Source organism: Motacilla alba, chromosome 28 (assembly GCF_015832195.1).
Source record: "Motacilla alba alba isolate MOTALB_02 chromosome 28, Motacilla_alba_V1.0_pri, whole genome shotgun sequence".
Lineage (NCBI taxonomy): Eukaryota > Metazoa > Chordata > Aves > Passeriformes > Motacillidae > Motacilla > Motacilla alba.
Window position 1 is genome coordinate 4,878,125 of NC_052043.1, and position 23,959 is coordinate 4,902,083.

General features: G+C 48.9%; 1 protein-coding gene across 10 annotated transcripts in view; it reads left to right on the top strand.

Moving 5' to 3' along the window:
* MARCHF2 (membrane associated ring-CH-type finger 2) overlaps nt 1–23,959 on the top strand; it is a 32,675-nt gene that overhangs the window by 7,545 nt on the left and 1,171 nt on the right. For 8 of the 10 annotated variants that reach the window (XM_038163732.1, XM_038163737.1, XM_038163733.1 and 5 more), the window contains exons 2-4: nt 4,906–5,125; nt 8,858–9,053; nt 21,473–21,682. In XM_038163732.1, coding sequence (XP_038019660.1) covers nt 4,950–5,125; nt 8,858–9,053; nt 21,473–21,682 — 582 coding nt within the window. In that variant the 5' untranslated portion in view covers nt 4,906–4,949. The other 2 variants (XM_038163730.1, XM_038163736.1) reach the window with 2 other exon arrangements.

Below are 23,959 nucleotides of genomic sequence, written 5' to 3' on the forward strand. Positions count from 1 at the left end.
GCCAGATGTGGAGAAAGGGATACCCTGCCACTAACCCAGAGCACAGAGGCTACAGGTACACTGGTGAGGCTGGTGCCTCAGTAGGCAGAACTGGTGCTGGAGGATGTGCTGCACACCTGGGATTGAACCTGGGCCGTGGGAAGATGTGCATTAGCTGTATGAGATGGGGTGTGTGAGAGCAGGTGCTTAGATGTGTGCAGCAAGCAATTCTTTGTATGGTCTCCCTCGAGATGGAAAGAGATGTTAAGATGGTTGTAGGGCCCAGGATTTGGGAAATCCAGTTTTAGTGGTGAAAAGGAAAGCACTGATGTTAGGAAATGCCCTTTAGTAACTGAAAATCTTCAGTTCACTGGTGACATTTGCAGGATCATATGATTAGAAAATTCAGTGTCTGTGTGCCCAAAGTGGCTAAAAGGGCTTTGGAAAGCAGGCTGGGAAGTTTTGCACCCAGGCTTAAGTGTCAGCTCATGTGAGCAGGGGTCGGAGCTCTGATTTGCCAATGGGTTACCTGCTAAAAATATAAAAAGTCCTTGTGTACAGATGGGTGGGTTATGTTGGCTGCACGACTTGGTTATCTCTGTGATACCATGGGTGAGGGGCCAGGTCTCGGTTCCAGTAATCAGGGAAATGAGTTGCTCAGGGAGAGGAACAGACCTGGCCATCGGCAGCCTCACGTGTTGGGTGTTTTTTGGTGGAGATGTCCCAGGGAAGCCAGTCTGTTCAGGAGCTGGTGTGTACGCGCTGCACCCAAAGCAGATGGAGCTGGCTCTGGTTCCACTTTGCTCTGGATCCTGTCAAAACCACGGGATTGCTCCAAGGCTTTAGACTGGTTGGGATATTCGTTAGTGGACAGGCTACGAGCAGCGTGGCCAAGCCACGGCCTGCACCTGACGGTCCCCATTACTGCCATCATTTGGCTGAAGCCTTTCCTGTTGTCATTCTCATCTTAACTGTGCTTTTCCCTTTGTGGCTTTGATCCAGATGTTCATCTGGTGTGCTGTGGTTTCCCTGTCTGGGAGAAATAACTGTTTCGTCCATCTTCAAAGTCCAAATAGGGAGAGCAGAGCTGGGGGACCTTTTAGCTCCTTGGCTCCTGCTTACTTCTACTGGCCACATCTCCTGCCTGCAGAACAGTGGTCCAACCTGATCTCTGCAGTCTTTTGAAGGGGTTTTGCCCACCTCATTGCCCTTTGGATGATCTAGACTGGATTACATATCTCATTGCAGTGCACGAGGACTGGCAAGGGAGAGTATCTTACAAGCAGGATCCTGCACCAGCAGCCTGATCTCTGCCTTGGAGCAGTGACAGAGCACAAGCTGCTCTTCAAGGAACTGGCTCATTTTGCCACACGTGTTAGAGTTTTGGAATTCTAGTGCAGAATTCACTCTTCTGAGACAGCTTTCCACAGAGTTTGGGGTTTTTTGAGTGATTATCTACAAACTCAGCTATTTATGTTCTGGATCTGCTCAGAAGCTGAGGATGCAAAATGTTGCTGATAAGAGCCTTCCCATTTATTTGCTTATGTCTAACTATGGCAGCAGAGGGGATGTTGATAAACCTAGTGTCTGTGAGACTTCTTTAAAAAATGTGTGCAAGAAATGTATCCCCAAGCAATGGGCTCAGAAAACACAGGTGCTTAGAAAAAAAAAAACAGTGTGTGGTTCAAACCAGCTGTTTGGATTTTGTTTCTCACACTGAGATTTTGATGTTTCTGCTGTAAACAGAGCTGGGGAAGGGGCTGGAGCACAAATCTGGTGATGAGTGGCTGAGGGAGCTGGCTGTTCAGAAAAGGAAGTTCAGGGGGGACCTTCTTGCTCACTAAAACTCCCTGAAAGTTCAGCCAGGTGGGGGTCAGTCACTTTTCCTACAAAACGAGTGACAGGAAGAGAGAAAATTACCTCAAATTGTACTGAGGAGGTTTAGGCTGAAAAAATTCCTTCATGGAACGGGTGGTCAGGCACTGGCACAGGCTGCCCAGGGCAGTGGTGGAGTCACCATCCCTGCAGGGATTTAAAAACTGTGGATGTGGCACCTGGGGATATGGGTTCATGGTGGGCTTGGCAGTGCTGGGGGATCAGTTGGACTAGATGATTTCAAAGGCTGTTTCCAACCTGAAGTGTTCTGTGAACAGTGGGTTTGGGTTGGGTGAGCTGTTGACAATTGTGAGAGAAGGCTGTGTGTTGATGAGCTGATCCTTCAGGGATCAGGAAAGGGACTGACTTGGCTGTACACCATGGTTCATGTTCCACTGTGTATGGGACTGGGACCTGAGTGCACTGCAGATGTTGTCTTTGGATTTCAGTTACTTCTTTACTAACCATGAAAATCTTGCTGCTTTTCCTTCGTATTTGCTGAATGGCATGAGTCAGATATTAAAGCAGTGACTTCAGGTTCCACCCTGGGCTGGACCCTGACAAGGAAACACCAAATAACTCGTAACAGAAACCTGTGCATTTCCTGAAAAATGGCAGGGTGGCCATTCCCTTCCAACCCCAACAGGGCCATGGGGCAAGGCCATGGGGCTGCCTGTGTCTGTCAGATGTGGAGCACAAAGAGCCTCAGTATAAATACTCCCAGGACACAGTCAGGGCAGTTTTATTCCAGTTTGCAGAATGGACTTTTTCCTCTGAACTTTAAAATAAACAACATTTTGGCCAAACAAGTGGAACTGACCTTTTTATTAAAAACATATATCTTCTCCCGCTTGTTTCAGTAAGAGGTTGTTAATTTTAAAGAACTCCTTAACTTGCAGAACAGCTGACTTAAGTAATTCCAATAGCATTTATCATCTTAACTTTTTGCTCTTTGCAGTTGGAGAGGTTGTAGCCTTTTTTTGAGGAGGAGAAATAAGAAAAGTAGCTTTAACCCTGTGTGGTCTTTGCACAGGTGGAGAGAGAGGCTGAGTCTATCAAGTTAATTTTTAAGTTGATGAAAAGATTCAAGTTCATGTTGAAGAGGATTAACCTGCCCACAAGCTCAAGCTTATTCCTGCCCAGATGCGAAGAAAGGATTACAGATAGTTATCAAGAACAGCTTTGAAAAAGAGATTAGAAAGTCTTCTATTAGAAATTAGAAACTATTCTGTAAAGTGAGAGAATGCTACCAAAGTTGGCATCTGGTTCTGAGACACCAGTGAAGGGCTCTCTCCCTCTTGAACACATGTACATGAAGGAAACTGTCCTGACAGATGAAGCCCTTGGTTGTGTGAATTGCTTAATTTCCAAGACATGAAAAAGCACTTGTGCTTACCCAAATCAGTGTTTTCAGGGCTTCAAGGATCACGTTCTTGTACTGGCTTTTTGGCTTTTATCCTCTGTAGTGTGGCCAAGCCTCCAACCAGGAACAAGCCCTTATTTTCTTTACTTATTTTTGTTAGATTTTGGCTTAGTTGAACCTGACAGAACTGCAGTTTCATGACAATGTTTGACTCCTGTTGTGCTCAGAGATCTCAAAACAAAAACCTTTCCTTGGGATGGTGAAGGTTTGTTTGCCTGCCTCTACCTCCAGGAGGCAAAGATTGCCGATTCCCCCCACCCCCCCCAAATTTAACAAACCTAATTGTTTTCATATATCTTATTTGGGGTTGTGGTTGTTTTATTTCCTTTTATTCCTCCCATTTTTTTCCTTTTTATTGCTTTCATTTGAACTTCTTTTATGAATTTGTTTCATCTTGAAATCCAGCCACCAGGATGAGGCAGCATTCCAGCTCTGATCCCAGCAGTGCTGGCGCACAGGGATTACTGTGCATGCCTTACATAAGGCAGTCCTGTTTACAGACACAGGGATTTTGGTTTTACCAGCAGTACAATGTAGTTGGATTGTGTTCAGTGTGACTCACTGTAACCTCAGCTCTTTATTTCTGCACAGCTGCCTCTCAGGGACCAGGTTAAAGTTGATTGGCAAAACCAGTATTTTTCTAAATCTGCAGAGGATACCTGATTTTGGGGATGATACCCCCTGCCAGGGAGGAACATGGCTGTTTCTGGCAGCTTGGGTGAGCTGCTGCCTTACATCAAAGGCAGAGAGCTCTCCTTTCCACATGTGGCTCATCAGATCCAGCTTCTGGTTTGCCGTGTTGGGCTCTTCTCTGCATCGTCTCTCCATTTCTTGCATTTGCTGTTTGTTCTGTGCCTTCTCTTTGCTGGGTGAACTTTGAAAATGTGCTGGTGTGCTTTGCTGTTTACAAGTGGCTCTTTTAAAAGTCATGATTGGTCTGAACAGTTGAAAGGGAAAGGAGTCAGACTGGCCTGCTGCCCTTCCCAAGGAGGATTTTTGGTGCTTTTGGGATGTCCATGTCCACACATTCACTGTTGGGATGTACCACAGCAGATATAGAAATGGGAGCATGTGTATTTCTTTAATGAAATAAAGAGAAAAAACATCCAAGATGGGATGGGAGAGCCTTTTGGGCTTGGACAGTCTTTCAAGTGCTCAGGAAGCTTCTGAAGGCAGCTGAGAAGGGCCTCCTGAACCCAGCCACATAAACTGGTTTAGGTGCCCTGTTCAGGTGAAATTTTGCTGTATTTATGGAGAGTAAGAATGTAAGTTTTTAGGATGGCTCTAGCCAGAACAGCACAGGCCCATGGGACTTCTGGTTGCCTTCCCCAGCTCTCTATCAGCACATTGAGTTTGAAAGGCTTCATCAGGTTAAAGGGTGGTTACCAGGAATTCTCTCTGGGAAAGGCAGATTTGCAATTCTGATGGTAAGTTATGTAAGTAGAACACTTGGAGCCTTAATTTTATGGTAAGGCAGCCTCACAAAGCCTATTGAAGGAGACAGAAGACTCCCAAAACGCGTGTGTGTTGGGGCCCTGGGGTGCTCCTAAGCGCGAGTCGGGCTGGAGGATCGTGAGGGGTTGGGGATTCCAGGGTTCTGGGTTCTGACTGTGGTGCTGTTCCTGCAGGTCTCCCGGGTGCCGGGCCTGGGACAGAGGGGCCCAGAGCTGCCATGACGACAGGCGACTGCTGCCACCTCCCCGGCTCCCTCTGCGACTGCCCGGGAAGTGCTGCCCTCTCCAAGTCGGTGGAGGAGTCGGACATCGGCCGCCCGCAGTACATCACACAGGTCACGGCCAAGGACGGGCGGCTCCTCTCCACGGTGATCAAGGCGCTGGGCGCCCAGAGGTGAGGCTGCTGCAGGGACGGGGCTGGGAGCTGCAGCTGGGCTCTTCCCCTGGCTCGCTGGCTCGGGTACAGGGAGACAACAAAGTCCTGTTCTGTAAAGGAGTTTGCCGGGGCGCTACTAGCGAGCGTGACTCCTCGTGGGCCGGCCGCTCCCGGTGCCCTGCGCTGGGCTCCTGCGCTCCCGGGCGAGTTCGGGGAGCCCCAGAGCTGCAGCCGATCGGGGCACAGGCACAGCCTCTGCCCTGCGCTGGGCTCCTGCGCTCCCGGGCGAGTTCGGGGAGCCCCAGAGCTGCAGCCGCTCGGGGCACAGGCACAGCCTCTGCCCTGCGCTGGGCTCCTGCGCTCCCGGGCGAGTTCGGGGAGCCCCAGAGCTGCAGCCGCTCGGGGCACAGGCACAGCCTCTGGTTGCGCTGCTGTCACACCTCGCGGGGTGAAGGTGGGGCCGTGCTTGCCGAGCAGTGTGCTGTTCATGGAGACGTCTGAAGGGCTGGAAGGAAGCACAGCCCTTGTTCCAGGAAGGTCCATGGAGTAAAGGCGTGGTGTTGATCTTCAGCCGCAGGGAGGGGAGGGTGTTTGTGTTGCAGGAACTACAGCATCCAGCTATTGCTAGAGGGGACACGTGGCAGCTTCACTAGCTCGGACTCCTCCTGATGTGACTTCTTGTCATTTATTTTGAGCAGCTTCCAGAGTAGAGGACATTTGGCAGCATTGTTCAGTCCATCTACTGAGAGCTATCACATTTTGTGTTCAGAAGTCCTGTCTGAGCAGCTGTTACGTGTTTCAATGAATTTGGTCAAACATTTATGTGATATGAAAGCAGTGATCGCAGACATGGGGGAGGGATGCAGGGAAGCTGGATGAGAGTAGAGGCGTACATAACTGCTGCATCCAGCAAACCTGGAGCAGGTCAATAAAAACGTGAAAGTAACTGGGTTTGCTCTCTGGCAGTAGATAGAGTGAGAAGTTGTTTAACCCTTTAGAACTTGTGGGATGTAATAATTGTGTGGGAAAACTGCCTGGAAACAGGTTAAAAAACCCTGATGTTTTTAGTGTTTAATGTTTAGGGTCAACCCATAATGATTCCTTATGTTTCTACATGGACACTAGTTTGTTTCTCGTGGTCTTGGGTTTCAGTGTCTTCCTTGTCAGCAGCACTTAGCACAGCAAAGCCAAGAGCAGCGTGACTGTGCTGGAATGTTGAATTACCAATGTGGTGTCTTCAGCCTGCTGGAAAACTGTGTCTGAGTGTGCATCATGTGGGAGTGTGAGTGGGCCCCCACCCGGCAGGGGAAAGGAAGGAAGGAAAATGAAGTCTGATAACAATTCTTTTCACACACTGTCAGCAAATTTTTTTTATTTTGGGTTGTTTGTTGATAACCAAGGTTATAGTAATGTTCTGGAAATAGGAAACTCCTCAAAAAGGAAGAGAACGGGTGAAATATCTTACAGATGCTTTTCTTAGGAAATGACAGATGCATGAGAGCACTGGAGGCTGTAGGGGATTGTCTGTCTGTGTGCACGCTGTTCTGGTACAGCATTTTATGGCAATAAATGTTGCACAATCATCAAATAATTCAAATTGGAAGGGAATTCCATAGGATGTCTGGTCCAGCTTCCTTGTAGAGCAAGCCTGCTCAGAGTCTTGTCTGATATAGTTTCCAGGATCTTTGAGGATGAAGTTTCCACCACCTTCCCAGACTCCTGTTGCACCTTTTTCAGGGATTGCCTTGGCTGAAGAAGTCCCCTCAATAAAAGGCATGTAAAAAGGAGGAGAGTGCATGGCTCAGTGGTTCACCAGTGATGTTTGGCAGAGAGAAGGGGATGGTGTACATTGGGTGTAATTTGCTTTGCAGCCCTAAATATTAATAAAAGTCCATTTGGGATGAAACCAGCTAAATACTGAATTATAAGTGGTACAGATCTCCTGTGGTAGAGATGTCCTGAGGAATCTTGCTTCTCCTTTAGCGAGCTGACATGCACTTATTTGCTGGCTCTTCTCTTTCCCTTATGTCCTACCAACTTTTTTCCCCAGTGTGCTCTTTTTCCTTGAACTGTGCTTCCATACCTCACTCTTGCTTTCTTTGCAAACTAATGGAGGTGGTGCTGCTGGTTTTGAAGATTGCTTTGGCTGTTGTGTTGCAATCCCACAAACTTCTGTAGTCAGGTGGGGTTTTTTGAAGTCTGAATAGCAGTGGAGTGTGAACTATGATACGGGTTCAGTGTGGCTTTTTTTGTTCTGTCAGCAGAATCTAGAAAAAGCTGATATCTGATACCACTCACCTGGATTTCAAGAGTACCTACAGCAGGGACTTTGAAACAAAGATGTTCCTTTTTCACCCTATCTGGCACCCCCAAATCTGAGCAGCTGTGGATGTAAGAGGAAAACTGTGTGAAAGAAATGGCTCTTTGGAAGGTGGGAAGTGAGATAACTAGTGAGGGCCTGGTTTCCATGGTCCAAGGAAGGCAGTCCTGCCCTGGGCCTCTGCTGTCCAGCATTTTGTTCCTAAATGATCTCAGTGATTGGTGAATGCTGAAGAAATTAACTGAACTGCTGAGAACAGCGAACTTTGGTGTCTAGGGCCATCTGGGGCTTCCCAGGGAGCCCAGAACATCCTCATCATGGGGCTGGCATATGTGGGACAGGACTGCTAAGAAACCTGTGCCTTGAGATGCCAGCTGGGATGCCCCATCTCTGTAAGTGTTACAGGCCAGGTTGGCTGGGGCTTTGAGCAAGTTGGTCTAGTGAAAGGTGTAGCACTAATTGTTCAGTCAGTGGTGCCAGCTGAAGGTGTGAGGAATATCTTGGGAACAGATGGATGGTTTGAGTGTGATGAGCAGCTCAGGCCTCCTGCAGGGAAGGTTGCAAGTGTCTCTGAAAATATTTCTTAGTTGATTTGGTAGATATTTCTGGTTCTGTGAAGTTCTTTGTGATTCTGTAGTTGGAACTCGTGGCTAAGGAAGTGTTGTTCCTGAAGCATCAAAGCATTTTTGCAGCCACCGAGGGGCCAAACGCTGCAGAGCAGTTGTTGCTCTGGGGAGGGTATGCCCACAGGATGCTGGAGAGTTACTGTGCAGTGATGGGCAGAGGGTTTGTATGCTGGAGACCTTGCTCTGGGTGCATGCCTGCTGTGAAATATGTTGTATTCTTGAGGAGGTGGGTTTCCAGAGTCAGTTCAGTTGTCTCTTGAAATATTGCTGTTCCTTTTGCAGTTCTTGCTCAGCCCAGGCTGCAGAGCCGAGGTGGGCTGAGAGTGGGTAGGTGATCTGGTAAATGTGACCTGATTACCAACCTCTTGAGTAGTTGCAGGTGGCTGGGGCATGCTGTGACTACTGTGGGTCATTGGCTTTGCTTTGGGTGTCTGGATTTGCATGAGTGCTTCAGGCTTGGTGTTCGGTCTGGTATCAGCCCCTGACCACTGTGGACAGAGCTGAAGACTGTGGGATGTGCTCTGCAGTCACTTCTGGGGCCAGCTGAGCTGGCCAGGCTGATGTGCCATCTTCTCTTGCTGTTATGAGTCTTCCAGATTTTAAATTATCTAAAATGTCCTGAGCACCTCCATCGTCCCCCGAGACTGGTTTCTTGCTCCAGCAGGCTCCTGGCATGCTGTGCCACACACTGCCTGCTGTTCATGTGCCTTTCTGGGGCTTGGTGGGACCATACCCTATGGCAGTGTTGTTCTGCCTTCTCTGACTGTGATTTCATTCTGTTTGTCTCTCATTCTGCCTCTTTAGTGATGGTCCCATCTGTCGAATCTGTCATGAAGGTGGAAATGGGGAGGGACTGCTTTCCCCATGTGACTGCACAGGAACACTGGGCACCGTGCACAAGAGCTGCCTGGAAAAATGGTTATCCTCCTCCAACACAAGTTACTGTGAGCTCTGCCACACAGAATTTGTTGTAGAAAGAAGACCAAGACCCTTGACAGAGGTACCATTTTCTTCCTGCTTCATTTTTATTTCCATATCATTTGAGAGAAAATTACTGATTGCCCTACTGTTCTTGTAGTTCTCGGTGTCTCCTCCTTGCAGTACCTTTGTACTCACAAAGAGGAGTCTCTTTGGAGAGATCAAGTCCCTTGTCAGACCAAGTGATGTAGTTGCAAACACACAGTAGTTTGGGGCAGCTCCTACTGTGACCTGCTCACATGCCACCTGCCAGTGGCAAGCACTGTGCTTTTTTTGCTGTGCTTTAGTGCCTGAGCATCAAAATGGAGGTGTCACAACATGACTGACTGAATTATGAAGTTCTTATAAATATTATTTTTTTTGCACCTGGTTTTAATCTTCTCTCAGTGTTAGATTAGTGCAGCTCTCTTGCATGTGCCTTCCTTGTCATGTTCTGTCCTGAAAAGTGAGATGTGGTGATTGCTGATACTGTTTGTAAAAGACCTGTCTTCCCATGACTAATACTGATGAGTGCTCCTTCAGGCTTTCCCCTTCCTGCTGCTCTGTGCTCCTCCCAGTTGAAGGAGAAAGCAGGACAGGGCTCAGCTGGTCCTCATGTTCCTCTCTCTATTGACCACAGGGGATCAGTCCATCAGCCTCCCAGAGCTGGAATATACAAAACAGCCTCTGACTGGTGGGTTGGGTTTTTTGCTTTGGGAACAAAGGCAGCATGGACCAGTCCACTGTCTGACCTCAGGGTTCAAGTGTACATCCCCAAAAGAGGAGTAAGTAAACCAGTAAGGTACAATACAAAAGGCTTAAGGATTTATTTTAGAAGATGGTTTAATATGTCTCCAGTTGGGTGAGCTCTCCTGTATCAGTGTGCTGCTGGCTTGGCTCGGGGGTTCCTTCAACACACTGTGCAACTGCAGAGAAGCATCACTCTGCAGCTGGGCATTTACATGTAACAATTTTGGGAGTCCCACATTCCTGCAGCTGTCAGCAGTGGGAGCTCTGGGAGCTGGTTCTTAGCCACAGACTCCTGTTACCTGCCAGCTGTTGGGGATTTGTGTGTGGAGGCAGGGTTATTTCTGATTAGTAGTGGTGACTGCTCTTGTCCATTCTCTCCTGCCCCTTGCCCCTTCAGTTAGGTCAAAACTGAGTCACAACTGGAATTCTAAGTTGCTTTCCACATTTCTGTTTCCATTCCCATCAATTCTGGAGGTTGCTTCTTTTCTCTTCCCACCTCCCTCTGGAAACAATATTTGTCCCCTCCCCCTTTACAGAGTCCCCATCTCTATTTCTCATACTCCCATCTCCTCTTAGTGAACCTTGGAGTGGAAAAGAGTCCACCAATTGGGGAAGCATTCAAGCTTCAATTTGCAAAGTAGATACTAAGTTTTAATGAATGTTTAACTTACAACTGACTGCCATGGACTTGACAGCCCCAGACAGGAGGAGGCTTTAGCCTGCAGTGCTAACCCAAACCATGTATCTAGCACAGTAATTTGTATGAGCATTGCCTCAGTGGTTACTGCTGTTGGGGTCTTACTGCTTCTCTCCTAGCTGCTCAGACATTGGTGCTTTGGCCAGTGTCTCTCAAATGGTTGTTTCAGAGGTTGCAGAACACTGCTTTAAAACATTTAGGAAGGGCTGTACCTTGGCTTTGAGAACACAGTGCAGGCAAGCCCAGGGGCAATGATCTTGTTAGGGCTTATGCATGCCAAGTTGTGAGTGCAGGTCTCAGATGTTTTAGCTTAAGAACTGGTAAAATATTCCTAGCCAGAAACAAACACATGGGAGTGCATTCAGCCATCTTTCACGATGCTCTGGCACCTCATAATAAGCACAGGTTTGGAAAACTGCACACTCAAATAAAAGCTCAAAGGCCAGTGTGTATTGAAGGAGTTTTTCCTGTGACACCAACTGTGTGCCTCCATCTGGCATGAGGAGCTTGCTGGGAGAGTGGGACAGAAAAGTCTTGTCTGTACTTCAGTATGGGTAAATGAGCATTCCAGGACAATCAGTTTTAGTTCCTGTTGAAATTTGTGAAAATAGTCTCTAGACTAGAGCCTATAAGGGTATGGAGATCAACAAACTGTGAGTGCTGAGAGGTGATGGGTGTGCAGCATTTAATGAACTCAAACACAGGAGAACTGCCACTGTGTTTTCAGAGAGGAATGGACTTCTTGAGCCATTACTGCCAGCTGGCAAAGGCTTTGAGATTCCAGTGGTTTACTGCTTTTGGTATATTTGGACTGTCTGTGAGCACAGTAAAGGGCATGATCCTACTCCGCTGTGGTGTCTGCTGGGGAGCAGCTTGCCTAAAGTGCCTTGTGGGCCTGGAGGCTGGTAAGCACGTGATGAAAAGTCACCAGGTAGCTGGTGGGAGTGATCCCCACTGCAGAGCAGAGCCTAACACGGTACAGCCCCAGAGCAGTTCCTTTGCCAGCAGCTATGGGGCAGAAAGGTTTTCCCTGGCTTGGAAAGCAGCATATAGCCTGGTTTAACACAGCCCATGGTAGCAGGCTGCTTTAGCCCCTCTTCCAGGGCTGGCAGCACGCCTCCCAGGCGATGGGGTGCAGTGGGTGGGTTACCAGCAGTGTGCTGTGGCTGCAGCACTCAGGTGTGCTGGGACCCTGCACAGCCCCGTTAGCTCATCAGCACATGTGCTCTGTGCCTGGCACACCATGGCTGGATGGCTCCTGCTAGAGCAAAATGGCTCACCTGGCTGGAAAGACCACCTGGTTTTGTTGTATTACTTCCACCATGCTATAAACCCTCTGATCCTTGCCTGGAGCCTGGGGAAAGTGACCTGGACTTCAGTTTCTCATTTTCCTTGGGAGCTATTACAGCCACTCTGAACTCCTGCACCACTGCAATCTTCTGGGCAGAGGCAATGACAGTGAGTGTGCTTCATCCCCTGAGCTTTGCTGGGGCTTAGAGGTCGCCTGACCAAGTGTGACCACTTGGGGAAGTTCCCGCTGGTAGCAGAGGCTCTGCCCTTAGTGCCGAGCCCTTTGGAAGGAGCTGATAACCCCTTGGCCAGCTGGCTGGCCCTTCCCATTAATACTCTGCGTGCAGTCTGGTGCAATCTCATCCCCATACCAAACCAAATACTTTTGGGAAGTGTCATCTTCAAGTTGTTCATCTGTTTCTGAGAAGAGGGCTGGGGAAAGAGGCTGCTTAGTCATTTAAAAATGTCACAGTTCCCCCAGCCACCTTATCTGGGAAGTTCTCTGCCTCTTGGTTGTTTGTGAGGAGGGGTTGGGAGTGTTCTGAAACTTGGGGGCAAGTGATGTTTGTGGTGAGTGTGCTATTGAGGAGCCCTGATAAAAATCCACTGCTCACCAAGTAAAGCTGTGAAATCAAAATAGAAATTAAGAGCAGAGGATAAATGGATGGAGACTAAGACTAGGAATTATGCAGCAGCATGCTGCATAGCAGAAGGGTCTGCCCCATGTGTGAAAGGCTATCCGAGCATTCTAGCTCTCTCTTGCTGTCACCTGGCCACAAGGGAATTTGGTAACATGCTACCTGCTGCTGCTGGGCCTCTGAGGAGAGAGAAAGCAGCTCTTCCTGTTGGTTCTGCCATATCCTCCCTTTCCAGCCTGGGGAAACTTAGAGCTGGTCATAGTGGCTGCAGCAGTCACTGGTCAGCACAGCTCATCTCTGGGAAGGGACCATCAGCTTCATTAAGAACTGGCTTTGTCATGTGGTTTTGAGATCCTTCCAAGGAGAAGGCCTGAGGCTGATTTTGGGCTGCAGGAGACATTTTGGTGAGTACTGGGGGGAAGCTGCATGGCCAAGTTGAAATGCTTCTGTGTAAACTTCCTGATTTCTTAGAAGCCAGGAAATGCCATGACCAAAATTGCCTTAGTTTTTACTTCAGGGCTCTTGTGTATCTGTGTTACTGTGTGGTCTTCATGTTCACAGGCTGTGTCTTCCAGAAGGAGTGCATGGATGGAAGATGCTCACTAGCTAACTGTATTAATCCTGCTGTGTTAATCCTGCTATGTCCTTGCTCACCAAGACCAAACTATTCATTTTCTCACAGGCTTCTCTGGGGTACTTATTGCTGTGACATCCAAGTACTTCACAAACAGTAATTGAATTTTGCAGCCTTTTTTACAGAGGACAGGTCAACTTTGTCCAGTATGGATTAAAGATAATTTGTTAATAGAATTATATTTTTGTCTTCTTTAAGCAGCCATTGATTTATGTTGTGGTCTGTTCAATGTAAAAACAGTAACTGCCAGCGTGCCTGATTTCTGAATATAGAGGGGGGAATTCATCTGAGCCCAGAGCCAGCTCTGGCAACCACAGGCTGGCCCATGGGTGTAGGGGAAATATCTCCTGCAGTTCAGCCTAGTTGAGCTATTTTTTAACTAAAAATCTGGTTGAAAGCTAAAAAAAAAAAAAAAAGAAAGGCTTTTGAAAACTGTTCAGCTGTGGGATCACTGGGCTGAGCGGGGGCATGTTTTTGGGGCATGTTTTGATCATGCAGGTGGGGAAGGGAGATGGAGAATTGACCTCCAGCCCTAAATGGAGAGTTTTGTAGCCAGAGGTGCAGGATGCTGGTTCCTGTGCCGTGAGAGGACAGAAGGGTTTCTGCTTGGCTCTGAAGTGGTTTCCAGCACAAGACAGTTGTGGACCAGGGTTCTTCAGTGAAGAGCATGTCCCCAGCAGAGAACAAAATGGCCAAGCATCAGAGAGGGATGGTTTTCCTATATGATTGTTAATTTCATGGACCTCCATATGTTTACAGGAAAGTGATCTGACTCCAAGACACTCTAGCCAGCATGGCTGGCATAGTCAAAAAAGGCAAAATACTCTTCTGTGTTCCCTGGAAGATTTTGTCATTTGATATTTAGATGAAATATGAAGTGTAAGTTGCAGCAGACACAGTTTTCCTGGAGGAAGTACTTTCCTCTTTGTTCTAATAGTATCATGCACTGGAAATGCCCATTTACTGCCCAGGATTCTTCTTCAGGGAATGTCTGTACCTTTGCTGTCTGGAGCATGGTAGAAGGAGGAGCACAGGCCTTTGGACCTGAAGGACTGCTGTAGCCTAGAGAGCTCTTTCTCCCTGGCCACGGGTGGTCATACAATTCTCTAGGCATGATTGAGTTTATTTGTCCTAACCTTTCATGCCTTAAATGTGCCTCAGCCAGACCTTGTTCTTTAAAGTCCTATATTGTGTATGGAGAAGGGAATACCTCTTGGGATCAATTAATTCCTGCCTCCTCAGAAGGCTAAGTTAGGACTTGTCAACTTGTCTGGAGGAGTCTGCCTCTTCCTGGCTGTAGGAGAACCAGGCAACTTGTGTATGAGTCAAAATATTGCCTCCCCTGCCCCTGTCCTTAATCTTTTCCCTTCCACATAAACTCTTCTCTTTGGTCTGGGGCAAAATCCATCACAAACCTATTTTCTCTACAAAGTGGCCTTCCTGCTGGAGGTACTTTGCCCTTTGGGATTTCAGGCAGAGCTGTGTGGATGGAGGTGTTTGGGACTGTACTGGATGTGTTGTGTATTTCCAGAGAGCATTACCAAGGGTGACAGTGTGGCTGTGTTTCTACAGCCACAAGCCCTTCTGCACAGCTCATGGCCTTCTCCCTGGCTGCAGCCCACCGCCCACGTAGGGACGTGGCTGTGTGGGTTGGTCTGTATTGGTGTACCCCAGTCCACTCCTGCCCATTTTTACTTGCCCAGGTTACCAGCAAAAGTATTTCCTCTCCATGGCTGCCTTGTTTTGTGTGTTTGGCTGTGGCACCCACCCTCTCATTTCTCTCTTCAGTTCATTAACTGCTTCTAAAGTGTTAAAGCTTCAAGCTATTGTTAATTTTGTCCCCTCTGAGTGTTTCTCATTGGGCTGAAGAGAAGCATGATCTCGGCCGCCCAAAGACTCCTGTTTGGGGCCATCTGCCCCTGCTGTGAGCCAGCTGTGGTTTCTGAGGCCAGTCCTGGCATGGGAAAGGGTCGGGTCAGGTCTGTGCTGCCAGCCCAGGTCTTTGCGGAAATGTCCCGAGCTTGCAGGTCAGGCAGGTGTCAGAGCAGCAGCTGCTTGGTCCCAGCAAAGATCACTCCATACTCCACAGGAAGGGTGTGTTTTTGTTCATACATCATGTAAATACCAGGGAGAGGAGCCAGGAGTTTCAGGTCTCTGCTCTGAGAGGACACAAACTGCTGGTGCAGAGACCCAAGGCTCTGGTTTTGCTAATATTACTGGGAGGTTGAAAGTCAACATACCCACTCAACAAGTGTAGTGCAGGACTTGATCATAATGCTTCTGCAAGCATTTAATTCCTTTGCTAAGGCAAAACTCATTTCAGACATCTCACTAATTCAAAAAAAAAGATTTCTCTGGTGAACCAGACACTGTTGGAGCAGTCCAGCCACACCTTTTGTTTCCCTATTTCCGTCCTTGCAAGCAAACCTCATCATGGAGTCCCAAGAAAATTCTGCTTCCATGTTTCAATTCTGCTGGTGTTTTCCAGCAGTGTGTGTTTTAACAACTTTATTTATAAATGGGCTGCTTTAGTGATTCTGGTGTGCTCCTTTGCCTCCTCAAAACAGCTCCTCCTTTCAAGAGTGCTGTGCTGTACAGGATCCTGACAGTTTTTTGCTCCTGCTGTTCTTCTTGGAGTTTATGGTGCAATTTTGGTTACTTTTCAATGACTGCTAGCACTTTTGGTTCATTTAAACTGGATATTTTATGTAGGTCAGTGGATTATTTTTTTGTCTCTTGAAAGTACAATTTTCAAACACAATGTCACACACAACAAAATGTGTTTGAAATTCTCTGAGGAGTTGCTTGACTGCAGGTTACACTAGAGTAGGGGCCACCTGCCATGGATCTGTCACATGCAGTCATTCTGCTTGTCTCCTGAGTCTCCTGCACGTCTGTGGCTGTGGGAGGTGGTGCAGGAGATGTCCCTGGAGCACAAAAAAGGAGGTTGGCAGGTGGGAATTGTGATGTTACTCCTGCTTACATTATTAGGGAAAGAAGTTTTGCCTCTGGGCGCAGCACTCACTTGTCCCCCCTCCAATTCGGAGAATTGAGCTGTGATATGAGCTCTCCCCCACCCTTCCTCCAGCCTTATCTTCCTTACAGACAGACTTTTCCCTTTGCTTTCCTCAGACTCTTCTGCTGAACTCACTGCACTGCTGTCTGATCCGTGTTCCTCTACCCTTCCGCAGCCCGCTTCTCTCCTTGCTCAATGCACACCTCTTTTACACTCCTGGATCTAGTGAAAAACAAATCCTTCTTGGTTCTAGCTGAGTTCCCACCCCTCTAATCTTTTAGTTTCTCTCTTAATACTTGAGTTTGCTGTCTGGAGATGCTGGTCACATGTCCAACATGAGATCCTCTTGGCACTTTTCTGTGCAGTCCTGGGCACTGCTCTGCATAAAGCAATGGTCTGTTTGGGGCCAAAACAGGAAATACCCTTGCATTCTTGATACTCACCAGCCCTAGTCTTCCTTACCTGTCCATCTTCAGCACTTTGTCCAGCCCTGTTTGTGCTGTGCTGATCCAGAAGACCAGTGAGCTTTCTCTGAGGTGCAGTTGCTGTGATCCCGTACTGGCACATGTCGTGGTGTGGCATTTGCCACGGTGCCACCAACCATGGAAGCTCGTGCTGCTCTCTCTGGAGGAGAGTGTCCGAGTGACCTGCAGCACTGCTTGGGTGTGTTCCTCTCCTGTCCACCCTTTCTAGTGCTCCTGAATCTCTTGGGTCAGCCCAGAGCCCTGTGCTTCCCAATGGCTGAGGGTGTAGGGAAGGCTTTCATGCCTGTACAAGGAGAGATTTGGGTTGTGGAGGTCTGTGGAGCATTGTTGGCAGGTAGCTGGGGAAAGGAGGATGGGGAGGGGCAGCTTCGTGCAGCATTTAACTGCTCTGCTTGACGGGCTAGGGGCATTTCTGGGTCTTGGTTTCCTGAATTCTGGGTACTCTGTCAGAAAACATCCCTTCCCACCTTGGTGAAGGAAACAGGACCATTCTGCTGGGGCTGCCCATGGAGCTCAATGGCCTGCAGAAAGGTTTTGGTGCAGGCCCAGAGAAGGGATGTGAGAGTCCTTCATGTGAAGCTGTACTTTTTGATTCAAGATGTTTCTCAGTACAGTACAGGACTAATAGTGCTGCTGTGATCAAGTTAATGTGATTTTTTTCTGGCTTTTATAGCCACATACCAGGTCAGCAGTGGAAGGAAAATCAGCAGGCACCTGAGAAGCCAGAGGGTAACTGTTTGGTGGGCAGAAAGCATGTAGGATGTTTCGTAATACAGCCAAATGCTTGTGTGGTGCTGTGGCTTGCCATTGTGCTGTAGCTGTGAAGCACTGGGGAACTCTGGCAGGGTCAGGTGGTGAGGCTGGCAGGTCACACTGGTCCTGACTCATGCCCACCAGAGCGAGGGGTCCAGGTGCAGGGCAGGGAGAGATGTGAGCACATGCTGGTCCCTCCAGTGCCATGCTGCACTGAGTGCTGCATGGGATGTGTTCATGAAACAGGCTGACAGCTCACATTCAGCCACTCATGGTGAGTCAGCTGTAAGAATCAATGAAAGCTAATTTTTAAAGCACCCATTTTTAAGCCCCCAGACAGACTGCAAGGTGCTGAGTGCTGCTGGGAGAGTCCCTCTTCTGTCCACTCCCCTTGGTCCCAAGGGGCAGAATGCAGCCCAGCTTTGAGATACATGAAGCAGCAGGTGCTGAGATGGACAGGCTGGGAGAGACTCCTCTGATATGCTTTGAGTTCTGCTTTTTGCTTCCAGAGGCGCTGATGATGTCCTGGTGCCTTTATTGCCTGCTCCCCTCCTGCCTCCCATCACCTTGGGCTCACCCAAGCTTCATGGGCACTGCAGCACCCAAAGGTCAGCTTCTCATCATCCCACAGCCCTGCTGTGGCTCTAAGAAATGAACTCTCTTCCACAACCCTGCTGATTCCAGTATCTGGAGAAAGCCTCAGGATCATGCTGGAGGACAAAGAAATATGGTTGTACCCAGAATTCTGTCACACAAGCAGAGAGAAGTTGTTTCAAGCAGGATCTGGGACTCAGCTCATAACCCAAATGGCAGCAAGCAGCCACCTCTGCCTCTTTCCTTTCAGTCTCAGATATGATTGCAGTGCTAGCTGCTAGAAGAAGACCAAGTTTTGACCAAGAAGAAGACCAAACTTCCCCATGCTTACTTGATAGTTTTCCCTACAAAAATTGTTTAATCTGCCTAACCACTTTTTGGATTATTAGCAAAGCTTATTTAAAGTCCCGTATGCACCAATGTGTTGCTGTGCCAGAAATGCTGCACCCTTAGAGTGGCTTATTGTTTTCCATTTTGTTACTGTGTCAGTGCATATTGGCAAAGGAAATCAACTGCTTCAAAAGGAAATTAATTTGCTTCCTGCCTTTATATGTTTGTCTCCCATCTTGGGCAGGAGGAAGGAGTTTCAAAAGTCACAAGGAATATAAATAGAATTAAGATGCAGTGAAATACCTATCTGCCTGAGCTTCTTACTGTACAAGGGTCAGAAGTGCCCCATCGTATCCTGTTGCATAGAATGAGGTGCTCTGCACTTGCTGGTAGAGGGAACTTGGTCCAGACAGGGTGATTTGGCACTCACCTGACTTCTGTGTCACCATGCAGCCCTGTCCTGGCCCTGGACTGGGGAGAGCCTGGCATGAGGCTGGGTTTGAGCTCTGTGTATGGGAGCAGCTTTCCTGTGCCAATGAGTTGCTGTCCACCCTCACTTCCTCCCAGGACTGCTCAGACTGCATGTGTGGTGTTTATTGTCCCTACACAGCTCATCACACTGACTCCTCTGCAGAGCCATACAAGGAGGGACCTGCAGGTTTGCCTCCCTTCTCCCAGTCCTGTCCAAACGACAGTTCTGCCTGCTCTCAAAGCTGCCCAGTGGAGAAGGACGGGGTAATGCTGATCAGCAGTGGCTGAATGTCAGCCAGATGGCCAAGAAAGCCAATGGCACCTGGCCTGTACCAGCCACAGTATGGCCAGCAGGACCAGGGCTGTGGCCATCTTCCTGTGCTGGGCACTGGTGAGGCCCAACCTCAAATCCCAGGGTGGCCATCTGTAGCGTTTTGCCCGGGGGGTTTCGAGCTGATCTGATGAGCTCTCAACACCCCAACACTACACCCCAGAATAGCTCAGCTTTCATTAGGAGGCATAAAAGGAGCAGGAGGCTGATGTGACAGCGTCAGGAACAAAAAAGGTTTAATAAAGGCAAAATAACAAACTCAAAGCGATCCAGGTACCACAGGCTTGTGCTCCTGGTAAAGACACCTCACAAAAGCGATTTGCTTTCTTTGTTCTGTGCTTTTCTACTAAATGGCCCAGGCGGGACCTTTTGGCTTATGGCCAATTAGCTGTCCCCAAACTTGAGGTGAAGTCCCCAAGGTCCTATCAGTGACTTTTCTACCTGATCACCGGGAGAAAGTTCTGGGCTCTTTCCTTTTTGGGGGACAGAGGAAGGTTCTGTCACTCTGTCCATAGGGGGCACATTCCTACAGCCACCTAGTCCAGGAAAGACACTGAGGTACTGGAGTGTGTCCAGAGGAGGGCAGCAGAGCTGGGGAAGGGTCTAGAGTACCAGGAGCAGCTGGGGCAGGTTGGGGGGGGGGGAAGGCTCAGCCTGGAGAAAAGGAGGTTTGGGGGAGACCTTCTGTTATCTCTCCCTGACAGTAAGATGCAGCCAGGTGGGGATCGAGCTCTGCTCCCAGGGAAGAAGGGATAGGATGAGAGTAAAAAGCCTCAAGGTGTGCCAGAAGATGTTTAGATTGGATATTGGGAAAAATTCTTCATGGAAAAGGTTGTCAGGCATTGGAACTGGCTGCCAGGACAGTGGTGGAGCCACCATCCATTGAAGTGTTCAAAAAATATGTGGATGACTTGAGGACATGGTTTGGAGGTGGCTCTGGGTTTATGGTTGGACTTGATGATCTTGGAAGTCTTTTCCAGCCTTAGTGATTCTGTGATTCTTTGAGGTTTTCTTCTGGCTGTCTGCCCATCAAGTCATGCTTGAAATGGGTTTAGAATCAATGAAAGTTCCCTGACTGTTACCACTGAAGTGTTCAGATTATTCAGGTCACATCCCTAAAATACTGTGGTTATAAGTCCTCCCAGCTGGAATTCCAGGCCAGGCTCATTCCTGTCACTGCAGCATCCTCTCCTCTGCTCATGGGCCGCTCAGTGTCCTGTCCCAGGTGCTGCAGAACCTGCTGTTCCTGTGGCTTTAACCAGCCTAGCTACCCCTCTATTCCATGCCCAGGTTTGCCAGCTGCCCCTTCTCTTTCCCATTTCCACAAAAGCTGGCTGTGCTTCTAGTCCCATTCTTGCCTTTTTGCTGTGTCTCACTGAACATGCCTGCTGCAGTTAAATCTGCACTCACCTCTGTGCCCCCTGCCTTGCTTCCCTCTGGGCCTGCACTCTCTGCGTGCCTCTGGCCAGCCATGTCCTCAGGTTATCTCTGCTGAGGTCTCATAATTTCTTGCATACCTGTTACCACCACTTCTGTATTGCTCCTTAAAGGGTGATTTCTGAGTAGGAAAGGAACTTTGTGTGCGGAGTTCCCAGATGAGTCCCTTCCCAAGCTGTCTATTTCAAAGCAGGGACCAAGAGAGTAGGATTGGCCTGACAGCCCAGACCCTGATAGTCTCTTCCCTGCTCTGCCTGTGCCTTTTCAATAATATTCTCCAAGTCTTATTTAGAAATAAAACTAAAAAAATCCTGAATGAGGCAGGCATATTTGTGAGGAGAAGAAGGAAGAATCTGCAGGCCAGCATACACAGATCCTAGTAAAGATGTGCTATAACAATTTGGTATCTGTAGGAACCACAGTTTCTTGCTATTCTAAAAAAGGAAAGGAAAGGCTAAAAATAGCATAATCCTAGGAAAATAGAACAATTGCTGTTGCTGAAGTTAAGTATCTAAAATGAACCCACACTGGAAGCAAGTCTTTCTTTCCCAAAAGAAAGAAACATTTGGACATATCCTGTGAAACTCTAAAATGCTGTGATTCTCCCACAGAAACCCAAAGGCTAGATTTGGGACAGATGTTCTTATAGCTTGGCCTTGCTGCAGACCCCAGTGCCCCTCTTTCCCACAGCCCCTTCACCAGTTAGAGTCCTGGGTCTGTTTCTGTTGAAGTTTAGTCCAAGACCTGTCAGATCCATATTAAGCCAGACTTTACTGAACTGATGTCCTGCAGCCTGCTCCTCACTACTCCAGAGGAGAGCCCAGGAGCTTCTGTATTCATGACTGCCTTTCCCTGTACAGGTTCATTAACCGTTTCTTCCATTTCCCTTGTTAAACCTAGACTTGACACTCTGGTTCCCTTCAGGAGAAGGTTGATGTGAGTCAGACCTCACAGTGCAGGCGAGAGCTCCCCAGCTCTGCCCGCCTGCCGTGCTCCTGCGTGTCACAGGCTGATCCCTTCTCCGTCCTTCCCGCAGTGGCTGAAGGACCCCGGGCCCCGCAATGAGAAGAGGACGCTGTTCTGTGACATGGTGTGTTTCCTGTTCATCACTCCCCTGGCGGCCATCTCGGGCTGGCTGTGTCTGCGCGGGGCCCAGGACCACTTGCAGTTCAACAGCCGGCTGGAGGCCATCGGACTCATAGCACTCACTATAGCACTTTTCACCATCTACGTCCTCTGGACTCTGGTAAGTGCCAGCTGCCAGGGTCCTGCTCCTGCTCCAACAGGAGCTGGGAGCACTGGCTCACACCTCATCAGTGCCACCTGCTATTTCTGCCTCCCCGTGTGAGAACACCTTGGGCTCTTCCACTTCAATGTCCATTTAGTTATCTTCATGTGCAAGCTGCTGAAGTTGTTGCTGGGAATGGAAAATCATCTGCTGGTCATCTGCTTTCCAGACTGTCACAGTGTTCCCCAAGTGTCAGAACCCAGCCAGCCACAGACAGCCGGAGCTGGAATGGGGCTGGGGCTGAGGTTGGGTGTGAAGGGCTTGGGGCTGGGTCAGGCAGTGGTCCATCTGTGGTTCAAGAAGAAACACAAAGTTGGTACCTGGGCAGTGCAGGGGAAAAGTAAAATATGGGACATTTGAGTCCTAAATAATTTACCACCATGTCCCTCTGTGCTTTTGCTGCTCAGAACAGACTTGCTGCACCCAGCTGGGGTGCAGACTGGCCTTGGGGGTCTCTCACAACTAAACAAAACTAAACAAACTCTTACACCGTATTTTTAAGGTGTGTGGAAGGAACTCCCTGGCCCTGGGGAAACCTGTGGCTTCTCTGATGTTGGGTTGTGTGGTTGGCCCCAAGTCAAGGCTTGGTAGCCAGTGTGACCTGGCCCACTGCTGCATGGAGATCACTGGGGGTTGCTGGGAACCTGCACTTGAACCAGTCTGGGTGTTGAACTGATCCCTGCTGGGAGAGAGCTTCCTGCAGATGCCTTGTTTGGCATTTCTGGACATGCTGAATTAGGGGCAAAGAGCTTGTATCTTGCAGGGAGCTGAGAAGAGCAGGACAGCGAATGCGGGTTTGCGTGTGGCACAAGTGGAGGCTCAGTGGGGCTCCCTGGTCCCTCCCCAGGCCCCAGGGCTGCTCTCTCTAGGGGCTGCTAGGCCAGGGACTTCCCTCTGTTTCCCATTCACTTCTTTTGTCTTGTGTTGCTGGGTGGACTTCTGGGTTTGCATCTTGATTTTGGCTCTCCTATTCCAAGCAAGCCCTTTGTGTGCTCATGCCCTGTCAATGAATGCCCTTTTCCAACTCCTTGCAGGGAAACATCATTTTGGAAAGGGAAGAAGTGCACTTGATGAAGGAGAAATAGTGGGACCCCAAAAATCTGGGAGTCCTGTGGGCAGTAGAAATTCCCCAGTCCATTTCCTTGTCGTCTCGTTTTCCAATTTCTCAGAGTAACCCATTCCCCTGGGGCTGGACACTCCTTACAACTCTCCCTCACAGACCTGGGAGCCAGGGCAGGATGAGCTGGTGCTGCAGCAGCCCCTGCTCTGGGGTCGAGAGTGCCTGGGGGCAAAGCTGAAGGCACTCCTTGCATGGAGCCATGGAGGAAAGTGTCCATGCTGCATGAAGCTTGTTTCTGTAGGAAGCCAAGCTAAAATTGGAAACCTTAAGAGGAAGTGTTTCCATTTTCTCTATCTCAGGACTGGTGGGGAGGAGCTGGAAACCTGGAGGAAATGGAAAAATGTTTGTGCAGTAACCAGTCCTGACTAAAATGGCTCTAATTCTGCTGTGCTTCACTTTTCCTTGAGCAGAGGAGGACATTAGGTGAAGCCCCTTTATTTATATTCAGCTCGTTCAACCCTGGGCTGTGCAGTCCAAGGGGCCAATATGTGGGAAGGGGTTCATGGCTGTAACCGGTGTGAGGGTTGTGAGAAAGGCAGTAGCCAAGGCTGCAGCTCTTTTGTGAGGAGCAGGAGCCTTCTTCGAGGTTCCCACCATTAGCTCCCCATTCTCTGAAAACTGGGAGATTATGTGTCAGCAGTCTTATTGCCAGAATCCCTCTGCAACAGGAAGCAGGGGTGTGCACAGATCAGTAAGCTCAGTTACCTCAGTGCCACAGGGGCACAGCTTCATTTCTCATAAGGTGTCTCATAGACCCATCCAGAAGTAACAGTTTTACTGAGTTTTCTGTGTCAGATGCACTTGCTGGTATGTCCCAGTTGCCAGCTAAACCCTTCCTGTAAGAAGGCCTGTTTTAGATCAGTGGCTGACTGGATTCGGTATTTAAGCCAAACTCAAAGCTCCCCTCACAGGGCTGCTCTGAAACTGCAGGGCCAGCTTCTGCCTCTGCTGGGCTGCTCTGGGTCCCTCCAGCCTTTTGCATCCTCCCCTGTCTCCCTCCAGGTAGACAAGTCTCCCAGGCCACGGTGTTGTCAGGAAACAATGAGTCCAGCTGCTGTCCTGTTATGGCAGGCAAAGGAGGGAAGGTTTTTGTGCAGGACAAAGAAGGTCCCCTG